The 14,123-nt window shown below is 34.5% G+C and overlaps 2 protein-coding genes across 4 annotated transcripts in view; one reads left to right on the forward strand and one right to left on the reverse strand.

Annotated features, from left to right (window-relative positions):
• LOC145995335 (uncharacterized) overlaps positions 1-3,720 on the forward strand; it is a 72,270-nt gene extending 68,550 nt beyond the window's left edge. The window contains exon 11 of the mRNA XM_083131943.1: positions 3,523-3,720. The gene's annotated coding sequence lies outside the window, so the exon portion shown is untranslated. The remainder of the gene's footprint in view (positions 1-3,522) is intronic.
• Positions 3,071-14,123, reverse strand: part of LOC145995336 (uncharacterized) — a 49,620-nt gene continuing 38,567 nt past the window's right edge. For 2 of the 3 annotated variants that reach the window (XM_083131945.1, XM_083131944.1), the window contains exons 7-11: positions 11,958-12,108; positions 10,016-10,086; positions 5,476-5,506; positions 3,769-3,798; positions 3,071-3,153 (exon numbers count right to left, since the gene is read on the reverse strand). In XM_083131945.1, coding sequence (XP_082988071.1) covers positions 3,119-3,153; positions 3,769-3,798; positions 5,476-5,506; positions 10,016-10,086; positions 11,958-12,108 — 318 coding nt within the window. In that variant the 3' untranslated portion in view covers positions 3,071-3,118. The remainder of the gene's footprint in view (positions 3,154-3,768; positions 3,799-5,475; positions 5,507-10,015; positions 10,087-11,957; positions 12,109-14,123) is intronic. The other variant, XM_083131946.1, reaches the window with a different exon arrangement.

Consider the following 14,123-nt stretch of genomic DNA (forward strand, 5'->3'; position numbering starts at 1 on the left):
TTTTACGTAATTGAATAAGTTTGAAATCGGTTCATACTCTACTTCAGATGGATCTGAGAGCTAGAGCATAATCACTTCCATAAATATGAATTGAAAATATACTGGTAATTACAAAGGGTGTTTAGATAATGTCCGCATTAGGACCAGTTCTACTCCAGAATATATACTTTTCTTATCCACATCATATCTGAATCAAATAAAAACCATATGACGTTCTGTTCAGGTGAAAACATTGTACTGATGTCCCATGAACAGACATATGGATATCCAATGTATACCTACTAGATAGGATTAGATATCATCAGATATATATATATATATACATGTATTGGATATGTCGGAGATCGACCTGGAATTCGAAAGCTGAGGCTGCGTGAGGCCGGAGTCCAAATGTAGATCGGAGGTTGATGACGTGTGAGTCCGAAGGTTAAGCTTGAACTCGAAGGTTGAGGTTGTGTGAGACCAAGTTTCACATGAACTTCAGAGGCTAAGACCGTGTGAGGTAGATGCCCAAATGAAGTTCAGAGGCTCAGGACGTGTTTGGCCGATACCTAAGTGTAGTTCAGAAGATGATGACGTGTTAGGCCGATTTCTAAATAGAGTTCAGAGGCTGAGGACGTGTTCGGCGGATGCCTAAATGGAGTTCAGAGGCTTAGGACGTGTTCGGTCGATACCTAAGTGGAGTTGGGGCTGAGGACCTGTTAGACTAAGTGGAGTTCAGAGACTGATGACGTCTTCGGCCGATACCTAAATGAAGTTCAAAGGCTGACGACGTGTAATGCTGATGCCTAAATGGCGTTCAGAAGCTGAGGATGTGTTCGGCCGATACCTAAGTGGAGTTCAGGGACTTAGGATGTGTTAGGCAGATTCCTAAATAGAGTTCAGAGGCTGAGGACTTGTTCGGCCGATTCCCAAATGGAACTCAGAGGTTGAGCACGTGTGAAGCCGGAGGTCAACTGGAATTCGAAGGCTGAGGTTGCGTGAGACGAGCTACATGGCCCATGCTTGGAGGTTAACTTTCGCGAGGGAAAAGTCAAACTGACATCAGTGATTAAGAGGAGGTTCAAGTACAGTTTCTTTATAGAGCCCAATGTCCACCAACGTGACGCTCCCGTTCATGGACTTCCACGATGCAGTGATGGCAGGAGTTGAACCCTCGGTGGACCTTGACGAGCACGGTACTGGACACCGCCGTCAGATGTCCGCACACATTTTTGCTGCTGGAGCTGAAAATCCCCGCCACGTACATGCCCGAGAAATAACAACAAAATCTCATGCTGTGAGAGTACCTGGATTACTGGATTGGCCAGAGCACGTCCTCTTAGACCTCCGGGTAATTGATGATTATGAGACGTCGCACATCAAAGATGACCTATAATTCCAGATGCACAGACACATAGAAACAAGTTATTTCAACGAAACTGCTCAGAGACGAAGAGGCGTCAAGATGATCGATCATCTTTGGCTCAGCTCGCTCATCCGCTGCCTTTAGTGTCATTCTAGGTCCGAGCTGCCGTCCGTCGTTCTCTGTTATCAACACATCATATATCGACAATGGTTACTGGCGTATTGACTTCAAATCAAAAGCGTACTCTTCATTCCTTGGAAACGAAAGTCTATTTTATGGAGAATGTTTCTGAATACCACATTCTTGTTCCAATTTGCATTCTAATTGTTGACTAAAAAAAGTTAAAAAAGTGCTCGCCTGTGCTTAGCACCACGCCATGAAAGCGTATAGGGGGTGTGGGGGTAACGCCCCACACCTTGATCCAGTCGTGAGTGACTAATAATAAATAAACTAGTTTTGTCCTATTTCCCTGTACAATTTCTCTTCAATAAAGTATAGATGTGAAAATTTGTATTATGTCGTTGTCCATGTCAAATAGGTATTTTCATTAGTTTCTGTTATGTATGTTCAATTGATTTTTGTTACGGTAGCTTTGAATGATCAAGAAAACTATTTTCGTGCGTTATAGAATACGGCACTGGTTTCATGTAGATCATGTATTTATGAATTTCGACGATGAAAATCAATAAAAAAATTCTCCGAGTTTTTTTTTAACATTTTACAAAAGTAATGATTAAATAGACCGTTGAACCTTCAGGGTAAAATAGAAAACATAAAAAATTGCTGGTGAGTAACTTGATTCTAGATTCAGTCCGTTTCTTTGGCCTTTTCTATTTACTGCGAAAGTTAAATAACCCACATCTGAAAACTAACAGATAACAGTCGCATGACATACTTAACCTTATAAAATTATATATTTTTCATCCCAGGGGAGAGGGGTCATGTAAGGGGAGTTATGTATATTTCAAAATGCAATAAGAAAGATAGATGTTACCAGTTATAAATAAAATTTAATTGGGACGTACAATATATTTGAAAATTTCTATAGAAATGAAACACAAGAGTAAACTAAAAATGGCAATGAAGTATACAGTTCAAAACATTCAAAACTGTGATACTATACATTTACATATTGTACAAATAAAGGTTTATTTAATTACGTAGGATATATTTTCCTCCTTTGTATGGATAAGGATGTTAAATTAAATATAGGGTGTTCAAAATTAAAGAGCACAAGAAAATATTTTGAAGAAACTAATTTGATATGTTAATTTCGGTTAATCGCGGCGATAAGGGTCAGTGAGGATATCACACTCACAAAGAACATCCATGTCCAGCTGGTATTTGAACCCGGGACTTCTGGCGCTGTAGTACACTGTGCCAACCACTCCATCACAGAGGTTGTCTATTTACAACAAATTAAGATTACATAAAACAGATTAATAATTCTTTCAGTTACAATTTTTGTAATCATAAAACCAATGACTTTCATGTGGAAGTTTTAAAAAATAAAGTTAAAGGATAAGGTATCTAAATAGCAATTCCTTTATTTTACATGATCTAAAAGCATACAGTTCTCCATATTTAATGTTTCATATCAAATTTGGAAAATAACCTGGAATATAAAAAACTATTGCTAGGAAGTCGAATTCATGAATCAAAACATGTAGATAAATCAAATTATTTATTAACATACATGTTGAGTTAATTCTCGTCAGACATTGTTGTCTATACCCATAATATTTTATAGTTCGTAAAGTTGATTCAATCTTAATCAGGCCTGTTGGATTTTAGAATCGTATCACCTGAAAAAGTAAAATTACATCAATTAAAAAAATGTTAATTATAATGTTCACTTACCGCTGTGTTTTATTCGTATTTTCCAATTGTGAATTGCTTGCCAAGTCACTCTAGAATTTTGAGGAATTAAGAGTTATAAACAATTTTACATATTAGATGCAACTTTTAAATATCCCCAAAATAATTCAAAACTATTTTAAGTATCCATGAGGAATACACCCACAAACGCTCACAGATATTGATATCTGACTGATTTCTAGCATGAGTCAGTGTTTTACAGCATAATTTTCTCACCTACGTAAAAGAACACTGAATTTTTAATAAATAGATTCACATATTTCTGTTCATAGCAAAATTTTGAATTTCTTTTTCAGGTTAGGAGCAAACACTTCACCTATCACCGTCCACAGTTTTTTCAAGTTTGAGGAAATTGGAGATTAATGAAAAAAATAATATAATCTACATAAAATAACTATTATATGTCAAATGTCTGATGAAAATATATGTTATTGTTGTGACACATGTTTACAAATCAATATATAATATTAAAAGTGTGATCTAGCAATATGCAATGGTAAAACTTTTATTTAGAACGTAATTTATAAGTGATTATACTTTACCTTTAAGCCATGGGTTGCACGTATCATTTTCTGCAATATGAGACAATATAAAAAAATATAATATACACGATTGTCTTTGGGGAAATTATGTGAAGAATTAAAACCAAAGTCGTCCTGCTCTTCAACGATACACTTTATTAAAGTGTAAAGATTTCATATGTTAATTCTTAGAATTAGCTATTTGATTAAAATAATACCACAAGTGATAATATTAATATATTATGAACACTAAACATAAAGACAATACGTCTTTTTTTCTTTCAAAATATTGATCGGTATAAGAAGAGAACGTGTTTTAAGTTTGAAGTACATTTTTGTACAGATAGGCAAATAGGGATTGGACCTACAGTTCAAAGTGAGATCAGAACCACTATGTGCCTCCCCTAGGTATCAAACCTGCGAACTCTTAATTACAAGGCAACGACGTTACCACTATGCCATCGGGGAGGCAATGCAGAGAAGAAGCATGTACAATTATCTTTTTTTATTATCATCCCAGAGTTGTTATAAAATACAAAATCTAAAACTTTTAAATGCCATATTAGCTTCATACTATCTTGGGAGATTTCTATTTATTCGCCTATGGTGTAACTACCGTGCGTCCATTTCGATCTGCAGCCGAGAGATCGGGAGAAACGTGGCGGGCGGCGCTGACGGAGGTGCCGACATTTGCGGCCTGTAATGCCCGCATATTTTTATGGACATATGCAGACATTTATATAAATATTGCAAAACTACCACTAACCTGTGTTATAAGAGTTGTTCAAAGTGATGTCCACCTACACGCCTGGGAATTTCTGTACAAATTTCCTACACACGTCTCGACACGAGTCTGTTTTCACGTAAGTGTCATACATAAAAATTCTTTGTTCTAACGTGAACCTTGCGGCTGGCATTCCAATCGTCTGACTGACACAACACACATACACACTGCAATAACACAAACAAGTAACGGCAAGTAACCAAGAATAACACTCTTACGCACAGTACGAAATTAACACGCTCTTGGTTTACATCTGCCTGCCACTATATTCACAGCTCTGTAGTCGCGAAGGAACAAAAAACTTGAGCTAGGAGATTTCGGATTGCAAGGAAGCTCACGAACACCATTAGCTTTTAACGGTTCGTCTGCAGCGTAATCTTGATACAGTGTTGCACATTCGAAACCTCCAAACGATCCCCATCGACACAAAACTCTTTCAAGGATATAAACTTAAGCAGGACGTTACTGGTCAAAACTATGATTAAAATGTTTTACAGAGTATTATCTGTGGCTCTTAATATAATTTCTAAAGCGTATTTATTTGTGTATATAAGGGTGGAACTTGGAAGAATTACAGAAGAACTTTTGCGTGTTATAACACAGGTTAGTGCTCGTTTTGCAAGATGTCCACAAAAATAAGCGGGCATTACAGGGCTCAAATGTCGGCATCTCCGTCAGCGCCGCCCGCCACGTTTCTCCCGATCTCTCGGCTGCAGATCGAAATGGACGCACTGTATAAGTAAATTCAAAAATCGTATTTTAAGAATCATGAAGAACATAATTAAAATGTGAATGTGTTCAAAGAGGCAAGAGCATTTTATTTTATAAATAATGTAACTCTTTTAACATTAAATACTTCTGGTACTCTTAAAATACGACTTGCAATAGTTTATATGTATAGTTATGAAATATATCCTTCAATATGTATGATTCAATATGCTTACCCCACATGTGTGTAAAAATTAGTGGACAATTCTGCAAAAGTGAAAAAGAAAAGTAAATGAGTTTATTATTTTGCCATGTGATAGTGAAATATTTAACTAAAAAAATGAGGTTATACTAATCAGTTACCTACACAGTTCGACAATTAAGTAATGAGGCAGTCGTTATTAAATAAAAGGCAAACACATTTTTTGGTCATTGTCTGTTTATTACACAAAGTTGGCCAACTATTGAAACAACATCTGCAAAACTTCATGTGGTATGACTTGGAGATTGGACGTCACAACCTGTTGGAGGTGTTCATCAAAAGTGCGTAATTTCAACAGCAGTTTCACTTTCGGGAACAGGAAATAATCACAGGGGATGAATCTTAGGAGTAGAGAAGACGATTCAACACAATCACTTGTTTTTGGACTAGAACCTAAATAAACAACCACTGCTCGCTCCCATGCATTATCGTAGAGCAGAAACCAACTGTTCTGTTCAGGATACTAAGGTCGGACACGATAGTAACAGTCAATTACAGTTTCACCAACTGGAACAAATACATGATGAATAATGCCTTTGCTTTACACTTCCCATTATCTTCGATTTCCATTGATGCTTCGTCCAATTCCTTTTTACATCCACCAAGATTCTTTCCTCTCTCCTGGACCGAGTCCCTGAACAGTTCCCTCGATTCCGATTCCTGCTCTTTCCAATCCACCGCTTATGCACAGGTAACGGGTGCGATGACCCGTTCCTCGAACCAGTTCACTTTTATTGTGCAGTCTTCCGGTGTTGACGAAAGTTTCTCTTTTGTTGCAATACCACAACGTACGTTACTAATGCGATATATTTTAAATGTTCAAAATCTAATTTAAATATTATTTTTTGTAGTATACACAATACAATCTTATTTATAACACTTATACAAACATTCGTGTTAATTTTCACATAAAGTACCTTGAGGCCATCTATTGTCAAATCTTTATACTAATGTTCGGTTCAAGGTAAATTCAGCACTCAAATGCCATCTATGGGCAGTTTCGGCACAATCGGCCTTAATTCACTTTACAAATGTCACAGCCATGACAAATATTGTCATAGTACAGCTGTACTCTTAAATATAAATAGATGCTTCCTGTTAACGGTGAGAAATATTTGTCACATTAAGTGATCCTCTCAACCTTCACATTGGCGGCAAGCGTTTTGCAAATGACGAAATGAGAATTTGGTCGAGGTAAGGGTGGTGGTAACGGAATATGGGATAAGTGCATAAATATCGGTGTGAATTGAATTGAGAAATAAGGGTAGAGTAAGTAAGGTAATTTGGTGGCATAGGTTATTTCCATGGGCGAATCTTGAGGTGACAAACTTTTTTCCAGGAGGACAATCAACTCCAAGGAAGACTTTTAATAATATTTACGCATTTAAAAAAAGTATATTCTTTTACAGCCAGAAGCACAACCACAATTTTAATGTTTGGGCAAGAATTGGAACTCAAATGAGCAGTCAAGAACATTGAAACGTGAAATTTTCCACTCCCCAAGCGCAAAATTAGGTTTAACAAATATATAGACATTGCATATTTCGTCCAATTTTGGTTATATGGTGATTTAATATGTATGCAACATTTGATTAGGCTGATCGTTGAACACACCCAAAACTTCCTTGAAATATAGTATTTTTGAGAAACAATAGTATTTCGAAAAATCAAAGTCCCTAATCATTCATTTATATCGTGTCGTTAGCATAATTAGAAGACAATTGATTTACTGAACCGAACTGTTAACCTGAGTAAATTTATATTTGTTGAAAATTTAGTCAAATATGTCATTAAAATTATTTTTAAGTAGTGTTTTAATGTATAAATTTAGGTATCTTGATATTCGAAGGCAATGCTGTTCATACAAGCAAACGAAGGCTGCCTCCACTGTAAAAAATACGATATATTTTTTTTCACCCGGATAGTTCTAAATAAATTAAATTCTTATAATCGTAAATTAAATTTTAGCATATTCAGATGTGAAAATTAAACAAATTCACCATATTAAATCCAGAAGGGAACTCTGATAATTATTTATTGGAACTAATTTTTGCATACATTAAATTTCTACATTATGTAAACGCACTTCAAGTCATCGCGTGTTTTGAATTCTGAGAATTACGAATCCAATTTAGTGATAAATTATACTGATTGTGAAGGTATGTATAATTTCTTTAGAAGGAGGTAGTTTCCGCAACACAGATATAATGTATCTTACAGATGTTATGAAGTTACAAAGAAAGAAATGGAATTCCTATATTAATAACACTGGGGAACAGTGAAATTGCGGCACAGTGTTTCAGAGCTAATTTAGGGCAATTTCATGCTGCTGAATAATGATATAATGATATATTTCCTGAATTGGCTCTAATTTATGAAATAAATGCAACTAAACCAAAATGGCGGAAACATAAGACATACATATAAATGAACTTCCAACAACAATTTAATATTTCTTTTTGTGATTACAATCATTATTATAAAAATAGATTTATATAGGCCTATGATCAAAATAATTAAGAAAATATGTACACAATGAAGTAACAAACTATGTGAAACGTTTTCTATACGATTTCCTGCTGTATTGCTTTTTAGGACAATCCTTCTGTAAGCTCCAACAGTAGTCGGCCATCACGTGGCGATCCCACCGTCACTGGTACCTTTCTTCCATTATCCTTATATCCTGATGCAACCTTTCTCCCCGTTCTTCACTAAAATCACCAACGTTCTCAGGGAATCTGTCAATGTGGCTATGTAGAAAATGTATCTTCACACTCATATTAGCTCCCAATTTCTCAAAATTTTTCAACATATTTCCAACTATATCGGGGTACTTTTCTGCTCTGTGATTCCCCAAAAAGTTTTTGACGACAAACACAAAGCTCAGTCAGGCCTCAGATTCGATGTAAGACATGTAAGTTGTTAAATTGGCATCATTTATAAGTGTACGAATTTGTGGTGGTCCGTCAGATTCCTGCCTTCAATTTTTCAATACTTAGTCCTGGAAAAGTGTGTCATATATATTTGAAACAATCACCACTTGTATCTAAGGCCTTAACAAACTGTTTTATCAACCCAAGTTTAATATGCAGTGGCGGAAGGATGATTTTGTCCCTATCTATCAGCGGTTCATGAATGATATTAGCTTTTCCCACTAATATTTTCCCTTGGAGGCCAAACTTTTATCGTCCAATGCTTTTCTCTAGCACGACTATCCCACAAACATAGGAAACAGGGATACTTTGTGTACCCACTTTGCTGTCCTAGTAAAAAAAAATCACCATCTTCAAATCCACACACACGAGCCACTTATGTTCACCATATTCAATTTTTTTCTAAAACCATTCTTATGTTTTGGTATTCTTCCTTAAGGTTTGTTGAGTGTCCGATATATTGCCTAGCAATGCTTCATAAGTTGCCTAGCAACAATTTGCAAATAAATAAATAAGTTTATTGTGGGAATTTCAGCCCATTATCAAATTTTGATATTACCGAGAAAAGCGTAGAGTAATTTTACCTCCTACATTTTCCATGGTGTGTTTATTTTGATAACTGGAGTCAATTCACCTGAACCAATCATACAATTGGCAATAACAGCTGTTTTGTGTGCTGAAACTGTTATTAAACTTTATGCCGCAAAATAAAATCTTTTTTTTGTTCCCCAGTGTAATAAGCCATTCCATTTGAAAGTGGACAAACAAGGTTAATTTATTTTTATTGAAAGTATCATTTATTACGTATGAAATTAATGGGGAAACTATGCAGAATTTGGAATTATTAATGCAAATATTAGTTTTATTGCTTCTAAATAACGTTTTGTTTCAAACCTATTACTTTTTGTAGTAGAAGTGGGATTTTATGTGTGGTGTTTCCACTGAATTTAGTTTCATTATGGCATACTTAGCATTATACCACAAGAAAAATTAATTATTTCTAATTTCGTTCTAATTGTGTCATTTATTGTTTCTATACCTTAAGCTCTGAAGTATCCTACTTTATATCTGAAACAAACATTAGTTTGAAGAATCTGTTTATGATCATTTTTATTGTTTCATAATCCTACAAAGTAAATAATGTGCATGATGTTACATCCGTCACAAAATTTGTCATACCCGTCACAGGCAAACAATGTTTATGAAAAGGTATGTAGTAATATTTTTAAAAAAAACTAAAAGCATCTAAATTTCGAGTAGTTTTCTTTGTGAAAATAAAATAATATTGTTTCAGTAAACCCATATATTTCACAGAGTTTTCTGAAAGACTAAGGAAGTCAAGTCTCAGAAGTGACACACCCGTCACAATTACAAAAAATGTATTGTCTGTGGCTGAAAATTGTGATGGAGGAGGAATGTTCTGAAATTTAATAACTTTCATGAAGGAAAATGAAATTACATGAATTGATAGAGTTGCATATTTGAGGGTGCTAAGAAAATAATTAAATAATGACTAAATTTTCTGAATATCACACCCGTCACAATGGAATCGCCCTAATAGCAAAAGTAGACATCACTTACCATTCTAATTTCTTCTGTGAGACATTTATACAAAGCCCTGGCAAGGAAGCAATGTTCCCATTCTGTAAACTCTGAAACAGAAGTAAAGAAAAACAAATGATTATTACAAGTTTAATTGTGGTAGTTCTGCTCAAGGAAAGTGATTTGATCCAAAATCTGGACCTTTGCTTTCATACGGATACCATTGAAACGCGTGTACCCAAATAACTGTGTTTCGTACAGTGGGATCCATGAATATTATCGTGCAAATTGTCCATGACTATTTTCATTAAGTTTTCTCTTATATTCTGTGTGTTTTTAAACAATGGATTTTTATGTATGCTGATGCAGAAGTTGTGAACAGCTTGTTTTGAGTTTTCTTTTAATTCTTGAAGTTCTTATTGGGTCATATAAAGTGCATGAACATGGTGGTGGACAATTTGCACGGTAATACTCATGGATCCCACTGTACCAAGCAAGGATGAAATGTTTTGAAGCTGAAGCTACTAAGAATCTGTTGGTTAAACCGATTAGTGCGTCAAACCCATATACGCATGTCATATAGACCGTATTTTCTTCTCCTTCACAGCGTAATGCATTGTAGGGGTTCCTCTGCAAAGTTAATGCCTCAAAATAAAATTATAAGTTTTCTCAGTACTATTGCCATAGTTTGGGTGGCCTGCTCTACTTCTATTACAAACACACACACAGCCATATAGTGTGTGCAGTGGCGGGGATTGGCTGTCAAAACTGGGCAATAACAATTTACTTCGAGTCATTCTATGTCAAATCATCAAGGTCATCAATCTTAAATTTTTGATTCATTTGAAATTTGGCATACTGAAAGGGTCACCTGATGTAGCAACTTATACAAAGTGGCAGATACATATCTTTTGTATTTCCGAAATTATAGGAGTACAAAATGTGCGATTTTGACCATTTTTAACATCTTGTTAATTTAAATTACAATATTTCTGAAATTAGGGCACCTACAGAAGTGATACAGACTGTATTGAAAAAGTTTTAAAAAGCTATTTCACATGAGATGCTGCATGCCTATATCAGGGTACCTAGCATAACTCCTTTACATTTTATAGAGGGTATTAAGGGACTTTTGACTTACCCTGTAGTGTGGATCTTAGTAAAAGGTAAAGGTGAAGCTACTCTCTGCGACATATTGCAAATAGACCGTGAAGACATATTACAGGATGCGGAAATAGAGCCCCACACATTCACAATTTAGGCCATTTGTAGTTACTAACAAAATATCTTCAACAAAATATTCGTGATTGGTCTGTAAGTTTGTCTATTTGTGTCAACAGTTGAACCTGTGATTACTCTAAAACTTCTAGAAATACAAAGATTATATAGTGGACTGAAAGATTGCAGTATAGCTAATGGGATATTCAATACCTGAAATAATTTGTCTCTGTCTTTTACGAAGATAAGTATTGAATATCAATCGGCTTCGTGGTTTCCTACTTTCGAAATAAATATCCTACAAATATAACCTCGCAGAAATTTCGCAATAAAATATTTTGCTAATATATTTTCAAAATTTCTTACCTTCTTCAAAATAATATTATAGTATAAGATTTGGTGGTTTAACTTGTTCAAAACTAAAACATGTCTATAAATTGTATAAAGATAAATCATTAACTTAGCGATGATGCCAGAAATGGTGACGCTGAAAAAAAATCTAAAAAAAAAAAATAGTGAAAACTTTTAGAAAATTAGGGAAATTCTCTTTTCTCTAGACAATTTCAGAAGGAGACGATTGTAATGAAACATTTTCTCAGCCTGAAGTTTCCTTCATGTCAAAAATTTGTGTCAATGGAAGTGGAGCATAATATATTATGTACGCGTATATTGGAGAAATTATTTATTGAGTATTACATCTCGTAAATGTTAAGTGTGAGCATATAAAATGAATAAACATATACAGGATACAGCACATACACACCTTCTTTCTTCACTTTTACATTCATTTGATCAAGGCAGAATTCTGTAACATTCTTCACTACAGGAATCCAATTGACATGCTTGTCGTACTTTTCCACCATAAATTCTAGCAATTCTTTGCTATCAGGTAAGCCTGTTTTATTGGGCTGAAACTGAAAATTGATGTGGAGTGTTAAGGAAACATCTAAGTAACAATAGAAATGCATTCAAGAAAATTACAATTATGTATCGAACAGGCAATAATTTAACCAAGACAAAATGAAAGAATTGTGTGTGCAAAGAATTTATTAAAAATGAAAATCTTAGTGAATTTCACAAACGCGTGGATAGTAAAATGACATTGCTCAATATGTTCTCTAGAATAGGAAACAAAATAATTGTGCATTCAAACTAATTAGAATTTTAAAGAGGGGGTGAAAATTTTCTATGTTGCTATATTCCGATGTAACAACAAATATGTAATACATTATAAACAATTAATAGATAAATCGTATAAATACGGCTATGTTGAGAATATAAAAAAGTAAGCTGTAATAGGCTCTTATCAAAAAGATCTATTTTTTGCATCCTAGTTGTTACTTATTTTGTAACTTTGAGATTCTATGTTAAAAGAAAAATCTATATAGTGTTACCTCGAGTCCTTGTTAATGTCCATGATACTACATGTTGTATGGCTCGGGTTGTGACGCAAATATGCGTTGTTGACATAATGTATTCATCTTTCTGTAACAATCTAATGAAGTCAGCTCGCTTAAGACAACGGGCATTTATTATGATGTAAATATAGATTTGCCAATCAAAGATTATCAATGTTTGATGAACTAACCTAACTGTAATTAAATAATGGCGGAACATTTAAATTTGTATATTTTCAAAATGTAAGATTTTATCAGCGTTAAAGAAATAATTGTTAACTCAAATGAATATGTAAACTTTCTTTGTAAATTATTAATTGCCAAACTATGTATTTTTCAAATATTCTTCCGTTCTAATTTGGAGTATTGTAATAAGAAATTACCTAAAGACAGGTGTTCGAGGCTGGAACTTTGGGTATAAATACGAAGCAGTTTGGTCCCAGGGGGTGCTCGTTGCTATGTGAAGTACGTATGCATTACGTCATCTGGGAGGATCGGGTTTGACGGTGCTCGTTGCTATGTGCAGTAAGTTTGGTGCGGGGCACATTTAGCTACTAACACGTCGCAAAAATCGGAAAAAGCAGGTTATTGATTTTGTCGCATTCGATATATTTTTATTGTATTATTTCTCTTGAAATGAGATTGTTTTGTTCATTCCACCTATAATCATGCCTAATTGTGCAGTAACAAGCTGTGAGAATTATAACCAAAAAACTAAAGGAAGTGATATAAAATATCATAGATTTCCAGTTGATAATCGTGTAAGTAAACAGTGGATTCGTGCTTGTGATGGAGAACATAATATTAATATTAAAAATGCGAGAGTGTGCAGTGCCCATTTTTGTAAAGAAGACTATGTGCGAGATCTAAGAGCAGAACTTCTGTGTTTGCCAACAAAAAAAGTACTGAAGCCAACTGCAGTGCCATCACTAAAATTACACCATATTACTTCAGTGCAAAATAATAGAGAATGTGGTGTAGCAAATTCTCCTGAACCTTCCTCTTCAAAACATGAATCATTTTTAGGATGTGCTGATAAAGACTGTGGAAATGTACGCTACGAAAGGTGTGAAATAAGGAAACGTTCCTTAAATAAGCTAAATACTATGTCGCCGAAAAAAATAAAAATAGACGTAGGTACATAAACTGCTAGCAATGTTTCGTTGTTGGAAAACACTATTCATCGCTTACAGAAGAACAACACACGTTTACATAAAGAAATTAATAAGTTAAAGATTACGAACAAGCTCTTGCAACTTGCTTTAACCAAAAAAACTAAACAAGTTCAAAATCTTCAACATAACCTAACCGACAATGTAACAAGAAAACTCACGAATATCTTGGGGAAAGTGTGTAATGAAGAGATTATCACCCTGCAATCTAAACTTGGGCCAAATTACGAATTCAAAGGACATAATTAATTCTTCAGAGAATAGTTTTTCTATTAACTCTGTCCATTTAATTGATAATCATTAATTAGATTTAACTTGATGTTCACTGACATTAGGGTAATAATGTTGATAATTATATTT

The sequence above is a fragment of the Lepisma saccharinum genome, chromosome 11 (assembly GCF_977018435.1).
Source record: "Lepisma saccharinum chromosome 11, izLepSacc3.1, whole genome shotgun sequence".
NCBI lineage: Eukaryota > Metazoa > Arthropoda > Insecta > Zygentoma > Lepismatidae > Lepisma > Lepisma saccharinum.